This window comes from Artemia franciscana, chromosome 11 (genome assembly GCF_032884065.1).
Source record: "Artemia franciscana chromosome 11, ASM3288406v1, whole genome shotgun sequence".
In the NCBI taxonomy this organism is placed as follows: domain Eukaryota; kingdom Metazoa; phylum Arthropoda; class Branchiopoda; order Anostraca; family Artemiidae; genus Artemia; species Artemia franciscana.
In genome coordinates, this window is record NC_088873.1 from 44,424,440 (window position 1) to 44,446,709 (window position 22,270).

Consider the following 22,270-nt stretch of genomic DNA (forward strand, 5'->3'; position numbering starts at 1 on the left):
CTGAAAAAAGGGAGAAACACCCCCTAAAAGTCATAGAATCTTACCGAAAATCACACCAGCAGATTCAGCGTATCAGAGAACCTTACTGTATAGGTTTAAGGCTCCTATCTGCAAAAATGTGGAATTTTGTATTTTTGCCAGAAGAAAGATCACGGATGCGTGTTTATTTTATTTTATTTTATTTTTTTTTTTTTCCCAGGGGTGATTTAATCAACCCAGCGGTCCTACTATGTCACGAGAGGGCTTATTAGAATGGAAACAAAATTTCCAGAGCCCTTTTTAAGTAACCCAAAAATTGGAGGGCAAATATGCACCCTCTAGCGTGGATTTTTCCAGAGTCACCGGATCAAAACTTTTAGATAGCCATTTCGTTCTGCATAGTCGAAAAATCTAATAACTATGTCTTTGAGGACGACTTAATCCCCCACAATCCCCGGGGGAAGGGCTGCAAGTTATGAACTTTGCCTATTGTTTACATATATTATTGGTTATTGGGAAGTATACAAGCGTTTTCAGGGGGGATTTTTCTGGTGCTGGGGGGAGTCGGCGGAGAGGGTTACGTGGGAGGTTCTTTCTATGGAGGAATTTTTAATGGGGTATGATAATTTTCCATGAAGGAGGTGCTGGCTTTTTCAGCATTAAAAAAAAACGGATAAAAAAACAAGTTTTTTCAATTGAAAGTAAGAAGCAATATTAAAACTTAAAACGAACAAAAATTATTATGAATATGAGGGGGTTCGCCCCCTTGTCAATACCTCGCTCTTTGCGCTAGAAGTTTTTTAAAGAACTTTCAAAAGAGTTATTTATTCTAATTAAACGACTTTTGTGATTCGGGGGTCATTCTTAAAGAATTGGAACAAAATTCGAACTTAAGCGTAAAGGGCGAGGTATTTACGAGGGGGCGAACTCCCTCATAAACGTAATAATTTCTGTTCGTTTTAAGTTTTAATGCTGCTCCTTACTTTCAGTATTTGATGTAAAAAGTAGAATAGCCTCAAGGTGCTCAAGGTGGTGCTCAAGGCTCAGGGTGGTGTTTTTTCGCATTCTTTTGGAAGAATAGGAAAATGAGTATGTGAACCAAGCTTAGAATATTGGAAGCTATAGTGATGATAGGGGTCAGATATTGTTTTGAAGCGTTGGTACTGTGAAAAACGGGTCCCCAAGTGAGTTACTCACCGTATTTCAAACAGTAAGTTGTAAGAAAACTATGGTTCTATCCCGCTTTCTTGGGCTATAATGGGATAAGACCAAACAAAAGTAGGTCGTTCCCGAATGGGGTGGGAAAAGCTCGCAATAAAGGAGAATTGAAACTTCTGGGTAGAGTTAAAAATGGGAGGCTCTGGATAGATCGGGATGGAGGAACTGTGTCAGTTTTTGGGGGATTGGTTCTGCAGTGAGCTGTTAGCAGCAACATTTGGTTGAAACAAACCATTTGAAGAAGGACCAAAGACAAAGAACGATCTTTACCAATTCATAATAAATCAGAATACACATGATGAAGCATTAATAATGGCATTTGATGAAGGTTTAGTTATAGCTGACGCGTAACGGTGCATTGAACGAATGACAGGTATTAAGTCATGCAATATGCCAATCATATTGTATAATTTTATGTAATTATAAACGGGTATGTCCGATCAGCTCTTGAAGGGTTGTACCTTAGCCATATTAAAGTACCAAGGATATCAAGACTACCCCCAAACACATCTTAGGTCTGTTCACACCTGAAAACCACGGTCTTCGAAGTTTTTTTTTTGTGTTTCAAAATTACGATGTTTTTAGGGCTGTAGCACATTTTGTTCAGTATTGCCACTTTGAATCGTGAATACAAATTAGCAAAACTAGTTTTTAATATTTGACAGGGGCTTTTGATTCCAAAATTCAACTACATCTTCAAAGTAAAGCTACATCTTTCCTAGCTGTTCCGTGCCAGCGTCTTTAGCTATTTTTTTTATTCATTTCTCCTTTCTTTCAAATTTGGCGTCGGCGACCGCCCAAAACTACACAACTGCGTATGATTTCTTTTTGAAAAAATTTGAATTCCGAATTTGTTTCTATTTTTATGATACGTATTATTTTAAGTTAGGCTACTACTTTTCAAAAAATCAAATTTCAATTTCGCTGTCCTTGGTACCTTAAGCTAACTATTAGTCATGGATGGGTCGTGACACGGCAGTGTTTTTTTTTTCATTTTTAAAAACGCAGAATAATTTGCATATTCAGGCCTATTCGTACATAGCCTATAAGCTGCAACATAAATGTAATAGCAAGTACTCCAGTAATGCACTAATGCCATATTTAAAGATATTAATATGTATTGCAGCTATGAGTTTTAGTGGCTTATTCTCTTGTGATGATTGTGATGATTCTCTTGTGACGATCCCAGTGTCTTGCGACACTGGGACTAATCTAATGACATGTAGCATTTGCTTATTTTTCTATAATCTTTCATGTCAGGGTTACTCACAAATTCATTAAGATGGTGTTTAGTCTCGCCAAAGAAAAAAAAAGAAAAAACATTTTTTAGTGTTACCCAGCAGAATCCAAATCGCATAGAAAAATCATTAGAAAAATATCTTTATTTCCTTTTTTATTTTTACTTTATATCATTCAGTACAAAAAGTGTGAGTATTTGTCTATTGTATAAAACATACTTGAGAAGTGAAGTCTGGTTAGTGCTAATGAAAAAAAAAATATGATGAAAATTGAATACTTTATTAGCAAAATCGTGAAAACTACAACTTGGGAAGATGCTTCCAAAGCGCATTGTTACATTTCCAAAAATGTCGCTTCTCGTAGGAGCACAAAGTCATGGTGTGTTCATTGACCAATTTGGGGAACAACCCCTTATCCTGGGAAATTACAATTGCCTGTTCTTCGGTCCTTGGCAAATCCCAAATCTTAATTTGAACATCCATGGTGAGATACTATATTCTATCACTAGTCAAAGCAAACTAACCGGTGTCCTCAAGAATCGCTTTAAAAATGAACTAAAACAAACTACGTTAGGAACCGCGTTAAATAATGAACTTTTCTTTGTCTTTGAGACAGTCAGCCGATGGTGATGCTCCCAATTTAATAATTCACAAATGACCTTAACAATTTTGCTAATAAAGTACTTATTTTCATCATATTTTATTGTCACCAAACTTCACTTCTCCAGTGTGTTTTATATAATAGACAAATACCAAATTGTGCTATCATTGTGCCTTTTATCAAAGAGCAAGTGTCATTGAGCACCCTTCCTGTGCAGGATACAACCTGACCGAGGCCGTAACCTTGTTTTTGAAACCCCATAAAGGGAATAAATATATATGGTTCTAAATAGAATAAATAATATATAATAAAATAAATAAATAAAATAGATAATAGATAAAATATATAAAATAAATAAATAAATATAATAAAATAATATATAAAAATAAAATAATAATAATAATATTTAACTATAAAGAATAAATATATTTCTTTATAGTATAATATCAGTTCGTGCGAAATCTTTTGCTGAAAGAGATATTCGTTACACACTAAAAGCTCAAGGAGGTCAGGGTGCCGGAACGTTTACGATTGGACCAACAACTGGGAACGTTCGTCTTGCTAAAGAATTGGACTTTGAAGACTTAAGACAGCCTCATATTTATTCATTGGTGGTTACTGCAACTGAAGATTCTGGCGGATTTTCCACTTCTGTTGAGGTAAATAAGAAATTGTTTTATGCGATCAGGGGACCACAGCGAATTTTCAGTCTCGTTTTTTTTTTCTTTCGTTGCAAAATTCATTCTTTAAATATTATGGTTTTCGTGACTGAAATGGTGCCTTTTCCAATTACTTTTCTCAAGTTTTTAGCACTTCAAAAATGCAAGTCCTAGAATGAATTACTGCACTTGTATGTAGGCTATATAATGCATATAGAATATTAAAAAAAGAAATACAATTACAGGGGAATTGTCACCCTTTAGAGGAGAAAAGGGAAAAATACATGTTTCTTTGTATGTCAATGCTAAAAAGAAATCTACTTTTGATGAGACTAAATGAGTATTTGGGCCACAAAGCTTGGCCTGTTTGGGGGAGAGAGGATGTGAAAATCAAAGAAAAAGTGTCCATTGGTGGGGAATTAAAGGTTCACTGGTAACGCATGAAAAACGATTTACATTTGAATCCTGGAAAATATAGTCACTTTAAAAAGTCACTAGAATTTGGAGAAATTTATGTTCTTAAATACAAAACTTGGTGAATTGTGACCTGATAGAGAAGAAAAAAAATGTTTTTTTTTACGTGAAAGTAGAGATTCGTGATCGCCCACTGGGTATGGGTATTCAATCCTTCTAAGACCCACGTCCTCCTAATTATATTTTATTACGGTAATGGCTTAGCTTCTTATCTTTTTTGTAATTTTCACTTTGGATTGCGGCGTATTATTTTTCGTGAAATACGTTTTTTTATTTTGTTTTAATAGAGAAGGAAGATTTTTTTTTCTAGGTTTGGATTGAAAGGCTTTACATGCTGTAAAAAAAGATAATAGTTTGCCTGTATATGTTTTGATATTCATCATTTGAAACAATTTTGTTTTACTTGTATGAATCTTTTCCAAAATCTTTTCTAAAGTTTAAAATCCGTCCCGTATCTCAAAAAGGGCCCAAGTCCACTTTTTTCCGAAAATAAGTTAACCTTATGGTTCGAAATAGCTCAAAGAGGCTTATCAGATAGTTTATTCAAAATGGGTTTATCTTTAATTCTGACCAAGCTTTAAATTGTTCCAAAAAGGCGTAAAAAGAGTGTAAATCCCTTATTTTGTAAGCAATCGACAATTGAACAATTTGAAGATTTCCTGTGAATTCCGATTGAAAAGTTAACTGGGAATCAGTCTTTAAAGTTTCGAGTTTCTTAAGTTCTGATTTGTAAGAAAGTTTTTTTCATAGTGCCTTTTTATTTTCATTTTGCTCTCCTGTAAAATTACTGTTGTTACGGTAAATACCCAAACATTCTAAATAAGATGGAAAAGCGTCTAAATAGGAACCATGAATCCGTTCATAACAGAATTGGGCAGCTAATCCAGATTGCTTTCTTTTTCAACTACTTTTCTATTATGTGAAGGAAACAAAAAGTTTTTCAGATCTCTTTAATAGGGATAGCATTCGTGATGGGACGCGCGAAGAGGCTCACCTAGCTCATGGCTTCAGATTCAACAATAAGCAATAAACAGATGGTCTAGAAGAGTCAGTACTTTCTAGAATGCTTTCTGTAGCACAAATGCTCTTCGTTCAAATTCTTCTTTAAGATGTTCTGCATGTCCAAATAGTCTCTGGGAAAGATTAACAATTTATTTGGCTAAAGATTATGTTCCGCAAGCACGAAAAAATAACATATATGAAGAATCTGCAGTCAAACGTGGTTATCGAATTGTTGCATCTAAGTTAAATACAATAGCAAAAAAGGTTAATTTTTTTTTTTTTTTTTTTTTTTTTTTTTTTTTTTTTTTTTTTTTTTTTTTTTTTTTTTTTTTTTTGCGTGGAACCATGTGTATGGACGCTATTATCGTTTAATAAGATGATCAAAATATTGATGTTTTAAATTTTAATGAGCCAACTACTACAAGAAAACATATGTATTAGCTACTGTAAGAACAACAGAATGAAACTGTGATGAATATTTTATGTACAGCCAACAATTCATAACTTTGTAAAAAAAAACTTTTCATAGAAGGATCAAGCAATACCGATTAAACCTTCGTGTATAAGACCTTTTATCACATTCTCTATGGTCCAAATCACAAAATATAGCGCCTGGTATTTACTTGAATCACATCAAATTTATTGCCTGTTGAAAAACAACATACCAGGCATTTAGTATTAAGTACTAAATTTAGTACTAAATAGCATTAAGTACTATTAAGTACTAGTACGTATTTAGTACTAAAATGAATCAGTAAAGAAAGGACCTTTCACACAATTTGGGGCCCTGTGCCCTTGGGGTACGTGGTATTCTAAAAATCCCGTACAGTAGGTATGGACAGGGGCTAGAAGAAGGTCTCTTCATACATAAATACAATAGTAACAGAAGGTTGAAATTTTGCTTTTGCGTGGAACCTTGTGTATGGACGCTATTATCATTTAATAAGATGTTCAATTTTAACGAGCCAACAACTACTAGAAAGCATATGTATTAGCTATTGCAAGAATGATACTGTGATGAATATTATACGTGCAGCCAACAATTGATAACTTTGTAGAAAAAAAAATGCATAGGAGGATCAAGCAATACCGGTTGAACCATCGTATATAAGAAAAGTGGACTTAAATTCTTCGGCCGTACATTCCTATGCCATTAATCAATTGAAAATCCTTTCCCAGTAGAAGCTAATCAATATTTTTACTTGTTTAGAGATATGCCTTCCAGAAGATTCATCGTATTGTTGACACTACAAATTCTAGGTTCTGATGAATTAAATAATTTTAAAACTTTTTAGGGTCAAGAGAATTAGTCTGCTACTCTTCTGACATTTTTGTAAATTGTATAACTTGTGATTAATGTTTTCCTAATCAATTTTGAATTCTGGCGGTAATATTTCTAATTTGGCTTTCATCTAGTATCCCCTAACTTTCCATATTTTCAAACATTCCACAGAGAAATATAAAGTTTAATTGTATAAGGTGCTGCAGTTCTAAAACTGTCGCCATTTTTACTAGCTTATCATTTCTCCTAAAGAAAAAAAAGAGAAAAGAAACAGGTTTTAAAAAAGCAGAACTAAATGTATCTCCAGAAGTTATATTTCCTTTTCAGACTAGATGTGCTGCACAGCGTAAGTTCCAGTTTCGAAAGTTAACGTGGTTCCAAAGAAAGGAGAAGGGGAGGGGGACAAATTGTGGCTTGATATCAGTCATCAAAAAGGGGAAGGCTGCCATTCTCTCCTGAAGTAAGGAAGAATCTGAATGGTTTACGAAAATACGTCACAAAATAAACCAATGGAAGCACACTTTTAATATGAAAGTACAGGACTGCAAGGGCGTACCCAGGGGGAGGGACGAGCTTGATCCAACCCCGAGATCCCAAAATTCTGAGCATTTTGTATTCAAATCAAAAAGTGCTGTTTTGTTTTTGCCTTATCCCCTCCCCCCCAAAAAAAATGAACCGCGTGCGTGCCTGCAAGAAAGTAATCTCTCTTCTCTTTGGTGTTACCAGAGCGATGATGTGTTATGACTGAAAATGAAAAAGCTTCAGATCAAAAAAGTCCTCATTATTCTCTCTTCTGTATTCCTTCAGGTCAAGGGCTTAGGCTCATATTTTGCTTCTGTGTTTAATGTTTTGTATCTTGTTGGTAAGCTGCAGAATTTTTGAAAAAACTATATGAGCCGAAATAAGGGACGTTAAGACACATCCGACTTATTCATTGGATTCATTGGAGTGCTATTCCTTATTGCTTGAATACAAATTGACCATTGTCTATGTTGTCTTATGTTATAGCTATTGCTCTGTAAATAAAAATCCCCTGTTGTGTCATGGAAGAAAATATCTTGATCACTGATAAATTTCTTACCAAATTCAACTTGTCATTCTCGTATTATTCATTAAATCGCAGGGATGTTATAAGTTCTAGTGCCCTTTTCAAGTGGCCAAAAAGATTAAAGGGCAGCTATACCGGCCTCTGGCACTACTACTGAAAAGTAGTTCCTTCTGTGCACAAGGCAGCAACAGCTGTTAGTCACAACGACTGTTCTGAGCTTTCTACCAGAACTGCCAAAGTCATTTTTCCGTGCCGATATCATTTTCCCCTTCCGAAGGGGTATTTTTAGATCTTCCTGATGGTGCTACTAGTGCGGTCTCGAAAACAGAGGGTACTAGTGCTAGTAAACAAGGTTAACACCACAACAACAAATCTCATACCAAATAGAAGTAGATTGTCCTTGCTGTGTTGAGTGGTGTAATTAGATATTGTCCATAGTAGGTAACATTTGCAGATCTGAAATCCTATTTTTTTTTGTTGGCAATATTTGTTGGGTTCCATTTCTTTTGTACAATACTTCATTTTTAGGAAGATTTGCAGAAAAGAGAAAACAAACAAATAAAAATGAAGTTTGACGGTGAAAGTAATAAAGGAAATGTAAAAATTACACTTAAAAAAAATCAAGTAACGAAATTATGAACAATTGCACCTTCTATTTTTTCCAATGCTGATGGACGTTCTGAATTCCTTGCCCTAAATTGTTTTGATAGCAGCCTTAAATGTTTATTGACTTAGCAATAACACCATTGGCTTCTTGTTCCCTAGCTGGTAATTTCATTTTCCTAGAGCAATTTCTCAACACAAAGATCGATATATTGAACGTTACATGTCACTTTCCTCTAGGGAAAGATATCCTCACCTATTGCATAGAGGGAACGTAAAGGGAGGAAGGTAGGCCTTACTGACATTATATTTGAATTATTGGTTAGTTTCGATGACTTGATTTTGATGTAGTTGGGGGGATAAGCGAAGGGAAAAGGGATTTTGAGTAAATTTATTGTCTTTAATTGGAATATGGACGGGACATTAATGTCTGCTGAGAAGGGTGGGGATCCACTCAAAAAATTCGTTAGTTCTACCAAAATGTGATTTGTTAAACGACCTGTCGAATGAAACCTATATTTAAGAATTCTTCTTTAAAATTGTTGATTTTTTACCAAAAAAGTGGAAATATGGAGGGACAGAGAACCTGATTTGAAAAGCCTATATCAACAATAGTTTATTCCCAAGTATTGTTGATCTACTGTCTTTTTGTATCTTCATACTCAGCCGAGAGAAACTCCTCCTCACTCTGAATGGTCAACCATCAAAAACTACGCTTGAAAGTTGAACATAGCTCATCTCACCTAATTGTGCGAGATATAGTATTGGCGCTGTAGTCCAGCTTAATTTGGTTTTATCGATAGATTTGACTATAATGTAGCTCAAGTATAATGTGTCCATTCAAAGTAATATAAATCCATCCATAAAGTGGTTAATTTGGTGAAAATATAGTATTATACTATTCATATATTGATGTTTACATAATCACAATAAACCTTAAAAGGGAATAATATAAAATTTGAAGGAGAAAAAAAAAATAATGTATTTATATATGGGTGGCAGGATTGTATAATGTATTTATATGTGGGTGACTATCCCGCTTTCTAGGTCTATAATGAGAAAAAAGTTGAGATGGCTAGGACGCGTTTCGTGGATGAAGGACGACAGATTGCCAAATATCGTTCTTTTCGGCCAAACAAAAAGTAGATTGTCCTTTAACGAGGTGAGAAGAGGTTTTAAGGAGAGATTTAAGGGAAACTTGAACTTCTTGTGAGGGTGTAAAGAGAGAGGCTGCAAATAGACTGGGACGGAGGAGGAAATTATGTAGCTGTGTTGGCCTCAGGCGGCTTGGTGCTACAATGAGTTGTTAGTACTCGTAGTGGGGTTTTGGGGTTTCTCAGTCTGTAACGGAGTCCCTGGGTTTCTGGGTTTCTCTGTTTTTGGCTGTTTAAGATGCAGAAGTTTCTTATCAGTAAAAAAATCCGTCTGTGTTCTACCAAAATCAAAAATTTGCATTTATCAAGTTCTCCAAAAAAAAATCATAAAATACGGATTTTTTCATTTTTGGAACAGGAGAAATAGATAAATATACATCATTCCATGAATAGGTTTCTCCAGTGTAGGTTTTTCTCCCCCCACTTTTGTCACCTATTTTCGATAGATAGACGATTAAAAAAGCGATTTTTTCAGTCACTATTGATCCTTTTTTTTGGGTGGGGCTATCCTCCACACATAAAACTTGCCCAATCAGAAGGTCGAAAGCTGCACCAATTATAAGGGTGAAGAGGCAAATTGTACTGAGCTTGATTTCATTGGTTCCCTTCCCCCGGCCTGTAAACATAAATTCTGATTCCGTCCGTAAAAGAAACGTTAAAGCCACTATTGCCGCAGCAATAAGTATACGTGCAATTTTTTCTCCGCTTGTCAACATTAGTCAGCATGTGTTCGATCTGAACTTCCATTCTCAATTTGCCTTGTAAGTGTAATCAGAAAGTTAGCTAATGAATTTCTCCTTGATCCGTTTCAAACAGTTCGTGGTGACGAACTGTAGTAAGGAGCGACCCGGCTCAATAGTAACCAAAACTCTAAAAAATGGAATTTTTATATCAATAGCTACAACAAAACAATCGCATTTTAATGCTGATTTTAAATGTATAATTTTAATGAAGTTTAGTCTTATCCATCAAAAGTCACGAGCCTGAGAAAATTTGCCTTATTTTAGAAAATAGGAGAAAACAACCCCTAAAAGTCATAGAATCTTAACGAAAATCAAACCATCAGATTCAGCGTATCAGAGAACCCTATTGTTTAAGTTTCAAGCTCCTATCTACAAAAATGTGGAATCTTGTACTTTGTACTTTTGGAATCTTGTACTCTTGTACATGGATGCGTGTTTATTTTTTTTTCCAGGGGTGATCCTATCGACCCAAGGGTCCTTGAATCTTGCGAGAGGGCTTATTCTAACGGAAATGAAAAGTTCTAGTGCCCTTTTTAAGTGACCAAAAAATTGGAGGTCACCTAGGCCCCCTCCCACGCTAATTATTTTCCCAAAGTCACCAGATTAAAATTCTGAGATAGCCATTTTATTCAGCGTTGTCAAAAAACCTTATAACTATGTCTTTGGGGACGACTTACTCCCCCATAGTTCCCATGGGAGGGGCCACAAATTACAAACTTTGACCAGTGCTTACATATAGTAATGGTTATTTGGAAGTGTACAGACGTTTTCAGGGGGAGTTTTAGGTTGGGGGAGGACTTGAGAAGAGGGGGATATGTTGGGGGAACTTTCCTTGAACAAATTTGTCATGGGGGAAGAAAATGTCCATGAAGGGAGCGCAGGATTATCTAGCATTATTTAAAAAAAATACAATGAAAAAATAAATATGAAAAAGTTTTTTCAACTGAAAGTAAGGAGAAGCATTAAAATTTAAAACGAACAGAAACTATTACGCATATGATGGGCTCACCTCCTCCTAATAGCTTGCTCTTTTTAAAGCTAAAGTATTTTTAGTAATTTCAACTATTTATTCTATGGCTTTTGTGATTCAGGGGTCATTCTTAAGAAATTGGAACAAAATTTAAGCTTTAGTGTAAAGAGCGAGGTTCTGACGAGGGGGTGAACCCCTTTGTATACGTAACAAAAACATGAGAATACAGAAGTTCGCTACTTAAGCTAATTTGTAAGTTACGTATATCTTTTACTAATAAAAACATTCGTAAAAACATAAAAAGTTCTAGTTGCCTTTTTAAGTAACCAAAAATCGGAGGGCAACTAGGTCTACTCCCCCGCTCTTTTTTTCTCAAAATCATTCGATCAAAACTATGAGAAAGCCATTTAGCAAAAAAAAAAAAAATATGCAAATTTTGTTTTAATTATTCATCTGCGGAGAGCCAAAATCAAAACATGCATTGATTAAAAAACGTTCAGAAATTAAATAAAAACAAGCTTTTTTAACTGAAAGTAAGGAGCGACATTAAAACTTAAAACGAACAGAAATTACTTCGTATATGAAAGGAGATACTTCCTCATCAACGCCCCGCTCTTTACGCTAAAGTTTTTTACTGTTTTAAAAAGTAGAGTTAAGAGAAAGAGTCAAACTTTAGCGTAAAGAGTGGGGCGTTGATGAGGAAGCATCTTCTTTCATATACGAAGTAATTTCTGTTCGTTTTAAGTTTTAATGTCGCTCCTTGCTTTCCGTTAAAAAAACTTGTTTTTTAATTTAATTATTTACTGGCTCAACTACAATCCCAGTTCAGGAAGCTTTCGTGCCAGAGAAGAGATAATCTAGTTGCAACTTCTTTGACTTTTTAATGAGGATGAATTTAAGATAGAATACTTTTGGGATTCATTTCCCTTGTCAGGCAAGCCTTCGTTTTCGTTTCACCATCGTAAAAGTCATTCCCTGTTAATTAAGACCCAACCTTAAGGGCATTAAAAGTTTCCCTACTGCCTATGAATCGATTTTCCTACCGGGAAAATGTATTTATGCTTCTGAAAGAGCTTGGTAGATGAGTCCATTTTGGGACTATTGCCAAAGTTCCGGAGTACTCCAAGAGCTCAATCGCTCTGATCTCGTTTGGAAGGGGGACATGCTAAACACTTTATAACTTTTATCAATTGTCATGCAGCAAAGAGGGTCATGAGAGTGATAAGGAGACGTCCTTAAAGCGTATTTTTTTTAAGTCATTTATTTATTCAAGTGGGTTTGTTTAAGTCAGTAAATGATTTTATGTATTTGATTGCATTCGTATTGTATCTAATCGTATTTTGTTTAAGTTTAAGTATCTTTTATCTGGCCTTTCCAGTGCTAAAACATTATATCTGGACCTTTTCTCTATTGTCAGTTCATTTTTACGGGGTATTTTCTGTTTCACCTGATTTTCCAAATCCAGAAGACTTTCATGGCTTCCCAAATTATCTGTTGACTTTCCTGACTTTCGGGTTATATGACTTTCCAAATTCTGACTTTCCAATTCATCTGTTCAAATCCTAGCCATGCTTGATCCTAAAACTAGATTCCTTCTTGTTCTTCCCAGAATTAAATGTTCCGTTGAATTTGATTGAAAATTGTTATTTTTGAAACAGTATTACATGAAAAATGTTTATCACTAGGACATTTTTTAATGTCTCCTATTATAGGCTGTGATTCATTCTTCGAAAGTTTCTCCTAATGCTATAACCATGATCACAAGCAATACCTTGTTTTTTTTTTCTGTGTAGAATTCTTTTGAATGTTCTTTAAGCTGGCGTGTTGCCCCCCCCCCTGCCTTCTTAAGACCAGGACATGATTTTCACTTCACTGAAAAAATAAACAAGCAAATGCATGTGGATTGATAGTTTAACATACGCATATATAACGTATATTAATATATAACGTTTATTAATAGTATATTAGTAGTAGGGTACCAGGTATATTAATATATTACAGTATATGGTATATAGTGTAATATACAATAACTGTAATATAACTGTAATAACGTAGTTATTACTGTAATAATGTAGTTATTACAATAACTGTAATAACTGTAATATACTGTAATATGGTATATACAATATATTACAGTATATGGTAATATATTACCAGGTATATTACAGTAGGGTACAGTATATTAATAGACAGGGTACCAGGTAGAAATATGGTGTTTTTGCTAGGAGATTTTAATGCCCAGGTTGGTAGAAATAGGGATAGATGGTATCCTAGCCTAGGTAAATTTGGTGTAGGAAAAGAAAACAGTAATGGCTATAGGCTTTTGCAATTTTGTAGGTATAACAACCTAGTTATAACCAATACGGTGTTTGGTCACAAAATGACCCATAAGTTGACATGGTATTCACGTGATGGTAAGACAGCAAACCTTATTGATTATGTTATTGTAAACAGAAGACTAGCAGGATCAATACAAGATACTAGGGTGTATAGGAGTGCCGTTATTGAAGTTAAAAGTAAAGATCACCATCTAGTAGTGTCTAAGGTTAATTTAAAGCTGAAATTTCGGAAGGGTAACTCCCTCCCGGAAAGTTATGATGTTGGTAGACTTCGGGATGAAAATTTGAGAAAAAAAATTCCAGGAACAGTTGAGTACTAAATTTGAGAGTTTAAAATTTGACAATGTGGAAGATGGATGGAATAATTTCAGAAAAACAATTTGTGAAGTTGCTGATGGTGTCCTAGGGAAGAGTGCTAAGACTGCAACTAGGAATATTAGTGAAAAAGCTTTAGGTTTAATAGAGAGTAGAAGGGGTTTATATAAGAATTATCTGAGTGATAGGTCGTACGAAAACAAAAGGAATGTAAAGAAAGTGGAGAAAGCATTAAAATATGAACTAAGGAGATGTGAAGTGGAGGCGATGGATAAAATTGCTGAGGATCTGGAAGATGCGGCTAGACGGCATAATAGTAAAATATTATACTGGCATGTTAATAAATTGAAAGGGATTAGCCAATCCGGACTAGTCCCAGTTAAAGATAGAAATGGGGCCACAATTAGTGATAAGGAAAAAGTTAAAAAAAGATGGGTGGAACATTTTGAGAATGTGCTAAACCGAGATACAGTTGCAGGAAAAGATATAGATGAAAATGAAAAAGTTTGTGATACCTTGGATGTGAAGGAAGATTTGTTTAGTGAGGAAGAATTAGCGACAGTACTAAAAGGATTAAAAAATAATTAGACCCCAGGTGCTGATAGTATGATTAATGAGTTTCTTAAATATGGTGGCTCTGAGGTTAGGAATAAGCTACTGAAGATTATGAACATGATTTGTGAAAAAGGGGAAGTACCCAATGATTTTAGGAAAACCTTAATTAAACCACTGTATAAGAAAGGTGACAAGAGTGAGTGTCGTAATTATCGAGGCATTAGTCTGGTCTCTGTAGGTAGCAAATTACTGAGTAATATGATACTTTTTAGACTGAGACATGCTGTAGACAAAGTTTTAAGGGAAGAACAATGCGGTTTTAGAAAAGGTAGAGGATGTGTCGACCATGTTTTCACTCTTAGGTTAATAATTGAGAAGTCCCTTCGTTGTCAAACACCTTTGGTCCTCAGTTTTATCGATTATGAGCAAGCTTTCGATTCTGTTGATAGAACAGCGTTAACAAAGGTCTTGTCGTTATATGGTATACCTGAAAAATACATTAAAGTGATTTGCACTATGTACGAGAATAATACTGCTGCCGTTAAGGTAGGAAATGAGGTTAGCAACTGGTTTTGTATTAAGTCAGGAGTTAAGCAGGGTTGTGTTCTATCCCCCTTTATATGGATCATTTTGATGGACTTCGTCTTAAGGAGCACAGGAAAGGCAATTGGAGACCATGGAATCAAATGGGGAGGAAGAACGCTCCTGGACTTAGATTATGCTGATGATTTAAGCATATTAGATGAAAGTGTGAGCAAAATGAATGAATTTTTAGAGGTTTTACGAGTTCAGGGTGCTAAAATAGGCTTGAAAATTAATGTTAAGAAGACTAAGTCACTAAGGCTAGGAATAAGTGAAGATGAACAGGTTACATTAGGTAACGAAAAGATTGATCAGGTTGGGAGCTTCAGTTACCTTGGTAGTATTATTAGTAAAGATGGTGGGAGCAGTGAAGATGTTAAAAGTAGAATAGCTAAGGCCCAGGGTGTTTTTTCACAGTTAAAAAAAGTTTGGAAGAATAGAAAGATAAGTCTACAAACCAAGATTAGAATATTGGAAGCTACAGTGATGACAGTGGTCAAATATGGCTCTGAAGCATGGGCACTCCGAAAAGCAGATGAAAATTTACTAGATGTTTTTCAGAGAAATTGCCTACGGATTGTTCTGGGTACCCGGCTGACTGACCGTATTTCAAACAGTAGGTTGTACGGAAAGTGTGGTTCAATCCCGCTTTCTGGGGCTATAATGAAAGAAAGGTTGAGATGGCTAGGCCACGTTCTACGGATGAAGGATGACACATTACCGAAGATTGTCCTTTTTGGCCAACCGTCGGGGGCTACACGGAAAGTAGGTCTTCCTTGTCTGGGTTGGGAGGATGTCGTAAATAAAGATTTAAAGGAAATGGGAACTTCCTGGGAGGGTGTAAAGAGGGAGGCTTTAAATAGATTAGGTTGGAGGAGGAGCGTGCGTAGCTGTGTTGGCCTCAGGCGGATTGGTGCTGCAGTGAGTTATTAGTAGTAGTAGTAGTAGTATAACGTGTATTAGTAGTATATTAATATATTAATATATGACGCATATATAACGTATATATAACGCATATATTAACGTACGCATACTGATATTTATTCCTTGAAGTCTTCATAATTATTGACTTATTAAAGTTAATAAGTTAATACATTTAATAAGTATTTTGTTTTCATTAAATTGCAAATTATATTCTGGTCTTTGGAAGGCAGGGTGGGAGGGGGGTTTGTGTCAGCCCTGCTCATGTTGTGGTAACTTTACACTTGGAAAATTATTTAACTTTAATTCTGCTCATTTTTTGTTTAATGTAACACTTTAGTTTACTTTGAAAAATTCATTTTGTGGATAAAAAAAAAAAATAATATACCAACACGTCACCAGGCATCTAGCGTGTTTTTAAAGTTTTCTTACCGTAGGCCGTGGTTCGCTCTTCGAAAAGTTTCAGCTATTGCTGCGATCATTATTACAAGTAATAACTCATGCTCTCTTTTATTTCTCGCCTTAAAAAGACTGTTTGTCTTAGGCAAATTTAATTTATTTTTCTTCAAGATCCTTTTCTGAGTTTCTGTGCGGCTTTCCTAACAGTCTGGATTCATTTTGTATGTCTTGCGGAACGACAGAGTAAACTTCTGATTTATTGATTTTGCTACCTTTCCCTGCTTTTCAATCGTTGCCTATCGGGAATCAGCCGACTTGAAATTGGAGAAAAAGAGGATTTTATTTGTTGACTTAAGTATTTCTTCAGCTATAAGTTTAACTGCCAGTTTTTTTGTGAAAAGTTATTATTTTGGGAAGAATTTTAAGAATTTTGGGGACCTGGTTTTAATTCGAAAACTATCGTTTCATTGGATTTTTATGTAAATTTACAAGTGTAAAATTATTAATAAAAAGAAATACGCTGAGAACCCTGGGCCCGGTACAGGGTTGCCAGCTGGATACATTTTGTGTCAAAGGGACACATTCCAATGTACCGAAATATAACGACATAAAAGGGCAGAAAAGAGACACATTTTAGAAATCTGGGACATGCATTTGCAAAAATAATTAATAATTACTAATTAATTTGTTACCCGCTTGTTTTGACAAATTAAGCGGAGTAAAAAAAAAGGATATATTTTATAAATTTATGACATGAAACGAAACATTCCCCAACTGGATATATATTTTGGTAAAAAATAATGACACTTTTTACCAAAGCAGTGCTTTTTCTCGATATTTTTTTCGAGCATCCAGGGTTTGCCAGAGATATCGTATGTAAAGGGTTGTTCCAAAGTAAGGGATTTCCATTTTTATATAAGTTTCGCGCTTTCGCACTAATTCATTTTGTATGAATATTTTTTCGTTTCTTTATAATTGAAGTTAACTAGCCGTTTAGAAAAAGGCTTACAAAGCGTCTCTTGGTCAATAACAGAACTGTAAAAAGAAGGGAATAACATCTAGTTTTGGGGATTTCAAGATAGACACATTCTAGCTGAAAAGGGCAAATTTTTGATGCTAAGGGGATACATTCTTGGACCAAAAAGTTGACAGCCCTGGCCCCGTATCGCTCAGCAGAAATCAATTCATTGCGCTGCCACAGGTCAAAAGCTCCTTAATATATAGCGAATTATTTCTTTTAAAAACTTCTGAATTTAAATAGCATTCCTTGACTCACATTTTACCCACAACGTGTAGCCGTAAGAGTTTGATAGTGTTCAAAGGACAGTTACGGGGAAATGGCGTTGCCTAAACATGAACACAGGAGAATATCTTGGAGGGATGACTAAATTGAGGTTAATTAAATTAAAGGAAATAATTAAGCAAAATTGGTTCCCTTTGAGAAACGTTGGGAAATAGACAGTTAGCTTCTTTTACAAAATATAAGAAGTTAAGGAATTATTTTCTGAAGACAGTAAATAAAATACAACCTAAGCGAATATTTCGGCTATAATAATTTATTGTACTAAACTGTAAAAATAAATTAATAAGTATAAAATTAATGAAAAACAAATATTTAACAAAGTGAAAAATTTAAATAATGAATTATTTTATAATCATGTAATTATTTTATTTTTATAGCTTACGATACGAGTTACCGAAATACAATACAACAATTACCGAATTTACCGAAATACAATAACTGAAATAATTACCCAAATATCAACAATACGAGTTTTTCCGAAAATACAACTACAATAAAATACAACCTGAGCGAATATTTCGGCTATAATAATTTAATGTACTAAAATGTAAAAATAAATAATTATGTAATTATTTATTTTTATAGCTTACGATACGAGTCACCGACGTTAATGACAACGCACCAAAGTTCGAGCTTCCAGACTATCAGTCCCACAATGTCGAAGAGGATCTGCCAATTGGAACATCTATCTTAAAAGTGAAAGCAACTGACGCTGACTCAGGTGATAATGCAGAGATCGAGTATTCCGTTTCTGATGACAACTTTCAAGTCGATCAGAAGGGTGTGATATCGAACGCGCGTCAACTTGATGCTGATAACAACAATGCGTATTACGAGTTTACAGTAACAGCCAAAGATAAAGGTATATATTTTTATTTTGTTTCTTTGGTTATTCTTCTTTTTAAGGCAGGACGCACTCTCAAGGAATCTTCCTATACCTCCCATGTTAAACATTTGGAGTTTGCCTGACGTTCCTGAATTAGTGATTTCAGCGGTTTTTATGTCAATAGAAACAAAAAAATCTGGTGAATATATTGATCTAATCAAATCTTAAAGCCGACAATTTTTTTTTATAATTCCAAAATGATTATAAAAGATGCTTCGGGTTTGCATTCTAGATTGCTATACTTGACACTGTTGTTGTAAGGTATCAAAAAATAGAGCAACAAATTTTCTATTCAACAATGAGAAACTTATTTCTATAATATATACTTCCTGGCTGCAGTCCCTTCAAATACTTTACATATTTGTGTTCCAAAGTCAAAAATTCCCCTCAAAAGACTAGATCCAGCTGTAATCAGAGCGTGTGAAAATCCATAAATTATACCAAGAGACTAACCACTCGGATTGTTCAGGAGCGATTGTATTAGTTAGCTGTAACCGGTTTAAACAGAGTCTAGAGAATAAGTAGCGTGCAGACATCAAACTGCCGGTTAATAAATAAATATAAAAAATTATATTGTATAAAATAATTACAAGAAGAATCACTAAGGATAACCTGCACCTTAGCGTAATTTTGAGTGAGAAACCCCTTAAGTTCGACCCTCTTATGTTTGTTTAGTTGAAGCGACGAAGAAAACTGATACCTGTGTATTTGACCGACTTGCCGCCTAAGAAAAAGAATTGACAAGGGAGTTAAATTTTTGGACTTTGGCTGAGCCTTAAATCCTTTCCTTTAAATATGTAGAAAAAACAGTTTGGTGATGAAAAGTTTCTCTTTTAGTCATCTTTTGAATTTGGAGTAAAGTATATCAAAATTTTATTCAGAACCTTTGTACTTCTGTAAAATATATGAAAAGAAGATGCGTACTATGAAGGCCCATCCACATTTGTACCTAGCTAAACATCAATTTCGAGCCGTCATAACTTTGGACCAATCAGTACTGCTTTTAAAAAATAAATAAGTTATGATTGTTATATAATGATTATGCTTATGCATTGACATCTGTTTAAGCATGCATATGAATTCGACCTAATGTATCTTTCGATATCGAACAGATCGCATGCATTAGCACTCATTAGCATTGAGTGTAATTTAAAGACTTTAGCACAGCCGAGAAGAGACAAACATACACTTACTAAGTGCTAGGCTAATCCGACAGAGGAGGGATCTGTTTTTATCGCACTTGGTATTAACCAAGTGACATATAGCAATCACAAATTCTGTCGGTCTGTCTGTCTGTCGGTCCCGGTTTTGCTACTTTAGGCACTTCCAGGTAAGCTAGGACGATGAAATTTGGCAAGCGTATCAGGGACTGGACCAGATTAAAGTGTCTCTAATCCGACAGAGGAGGGATCTGTTTTTTCTTCACTTTTCGCTCAAATCAATATTTAGAAAGAGATTTTAATTAATATTCATTTATCTTTTAAGGCATTAATAAATGATTTTAGGAAATGTGATCCATTGTGTCAAAGCTTAAATAGTATGCTATTTCAAGAGGTCTTTTGTACATTTCATAAAAATAAATGTAAATATAATAAATATAATATGATAAACAATAAATGCATAGACTTTTCAACACACTGAAAACTAAGGAAATAACTAAAATATCAAAATTAAAATGTTATTTTGGATAATTGCCAAGATTAAATTAAATTGTTACAGGTTAAAATAAATTAATTAAAAGTGACAATTAAAATGCTAAAAGTTAAAGTGAAAATGTGACATAAATTACCAAAATACCATAACTAAGTTGTTGTTTTTAATAATTAATTAAAATCAACGTAAAATGTCTAAATTTCAATTCATTTAAAAAATCAATATAAATATATAATTTATGTAGTTACATCCTATTCGTTACATTTCTACCCTCAGGCGCTGAAGCGTATGTTTGGTTCTTCGCTATTGTTCTCTTAGCTCTTTAAATGGTACATCATTAACTCCTGAAATTTAAATATCCACGATGAAAAAAAAAAAAAAAAAAAAAAAAAAAAAAACAGTTTTTTTGCTGTTTTAAACGTTTTTTCAAAGTTAGAATTATGGCATTGGAAACTCTCGGATCTGCCCTGTTTTCAACCAATTATAAGCTTCATTCAGGCCTATAACAACCAATTACAATTGATTTTCGTCGCTGAAGGCCAATGAAAACCGTTTCCTTTCAAAGAGAATGATTTTCATTGGCTGTCAGTGACTAAAATCAGTTTCAATCGACTGCAATAAGCTATGTTCACGCGGGGATAATCTATGCCCATATATCCCCTCACTATTGTCTTATTCGATATTTCCGTTGATTTAGAGTTTTTTTTCTAGTTATTACTCCTCATGTACAATTTTTCTGTATGTGTGGTTTCAAATATACAAAAGAAATGTGAAGAAGTTTGGCAATGTTGTAAATGTCTCAATCCTGGATTATTTTTTTATTTTAGAAAAATTTCTGAGAGAAAAATGGCTTCTTGAAAAGTTGCGCTCTTGTTGTTCTGCACCAGCAATTCAAATTAGGGCCTGAGGAGGTGTAAGCTCTCCCTCAAATCGTTGGCCACTCAATTTAAATCTTGAAAGATTCAATAAAAGTTTAAGAACAAATGGTTGAATAGGTTAAATATTTAAATTTAGTTAAATATCTAAATAAAATTAAATTTAGTTTAGTATATTTATAAAAGTAAATTAATTCACTAATTAAATAATTAAATATAGTTAAATTGAGCAACACCTTAAATAGGAACAAAATTTGGGGTTTTGCTTAGTACTTGCATGTCACGGACCGCAGTCCATAGCGAAAACGATCCGAGGACTCCAGCCAGATTCTAAATTAAACCTCCGTTTATTGTTTCTAATTAAGAGAAGGTTAAGAGATTATGAATTCAACAATGTACAATAAATTTGCATTTCTTTTAAAATTTATCCATGAATCCTTATATGTAAATTGGTCTTCAACAAAGGCTCGTGCCACCTTAAAAAAAAACAAAACCTAGTTGTTAGTTGTTTCTGTTTAAGCAACACAATGACTGAATGAGCTAACAGGAAATTGTTAGTTTGCATTGTTAACAATGTACTTTCTTGTACTTGGGCCACGTTCGAGCCTTGTTCAGGCCCATCGTGGCATACAGAACTTGCCGACAAGCGTCCCTCCATCGTTCTCTTTCAAGTGAGACTGGCTCGATCGACTGAACTCTTTGTCTATTCCAGTGATACCCGTGCTTCTTGTAACCTCTTATTGGCTCGAGGTTGGCTCTAATTGTTGATAATCATGTCTTTTTCGGTCCTCCGGGCTTCTTCTTCCAGTGCCTAAGGGGTTGGCGTTTCAAGCACTGTTTGCTGAACGAGTCATCCGGTCGGCGCAGTGTATGCCCGAACCACCATAGACGTCTCGCTTTGACAACATCAGAGACAAGTGGTATACCACCACATCTTCTGGCGACATCATTAGAGACGTGGTCAGCGAGACGCAGGCCAAGAATACAGCGCAGACACTGATGGTGGAAGACGTTCAGGTCATTAGCTTCCCCATCTCTGAGGGGCCACGTTTCGCAACCATAAAGGAGTACAGAGAGGAATAACGCGTTATATATCCGGAGCTTTGTTCGAAGGGAAATTTTATTTTGTAACCAGAGACACTTCCGAAGCTTAATGAATGCTGCCAAGGCTGCGGAGATGCGGCTTTGTATTTCATTTAGAGCTTCACCCTTGGGATTTATTAGGGAGCCTAGATATAGTTGTTAACAATGGGATGGCAAAAAAAAACAAAAATCAACAGTTGTATTTTGAAGGTAATTACTTCTGCTTTTGTAATTTTAGGAGAGCCTCCAAAAACTGGTACAGCCACAGTTCGTATTTATACAAGGAATAAGAACGACGAAGAACCCAAGTTTTCACAAACAGTGTACACACCAAATGTTGATGAAAATGCTGGACCAAGTACCCTTGTTACCACTGTTGTTGCCTCCG

The 22,270-nt window shown here is 34.8% G+C and overlaps 1 protein-coding gene across 1 annotated transcript in view; it reads left to right on the forward strand.

Annotated features, from left to right (window-relative positions):
- The window catches only part of LOC136033272 (neural-cadherin-like), a gene marked incomplete at its 3' end in the record, with an annotated part of 123,706 nt that overhangs the window by 64,366 nt on the left and 37,070 nt on the right, over window positions 1-22,270 (forward strand). Inside the window, 3 exon segments of the mRNA XM_065714029.1 lie at window positions 3,476-3,695; window positions 17,971-18,247; window positions 22,121-22,270. The exon segment at window positions 22,121-22,270 is cut by the window's right edge and continues 121 nt beyond it. Coding sequence (XP_065570101.1) covers window positions 3,476-3,695; window positions 17,971-18,247; window positions 22,121-22,270 — 647 coding nt within the window.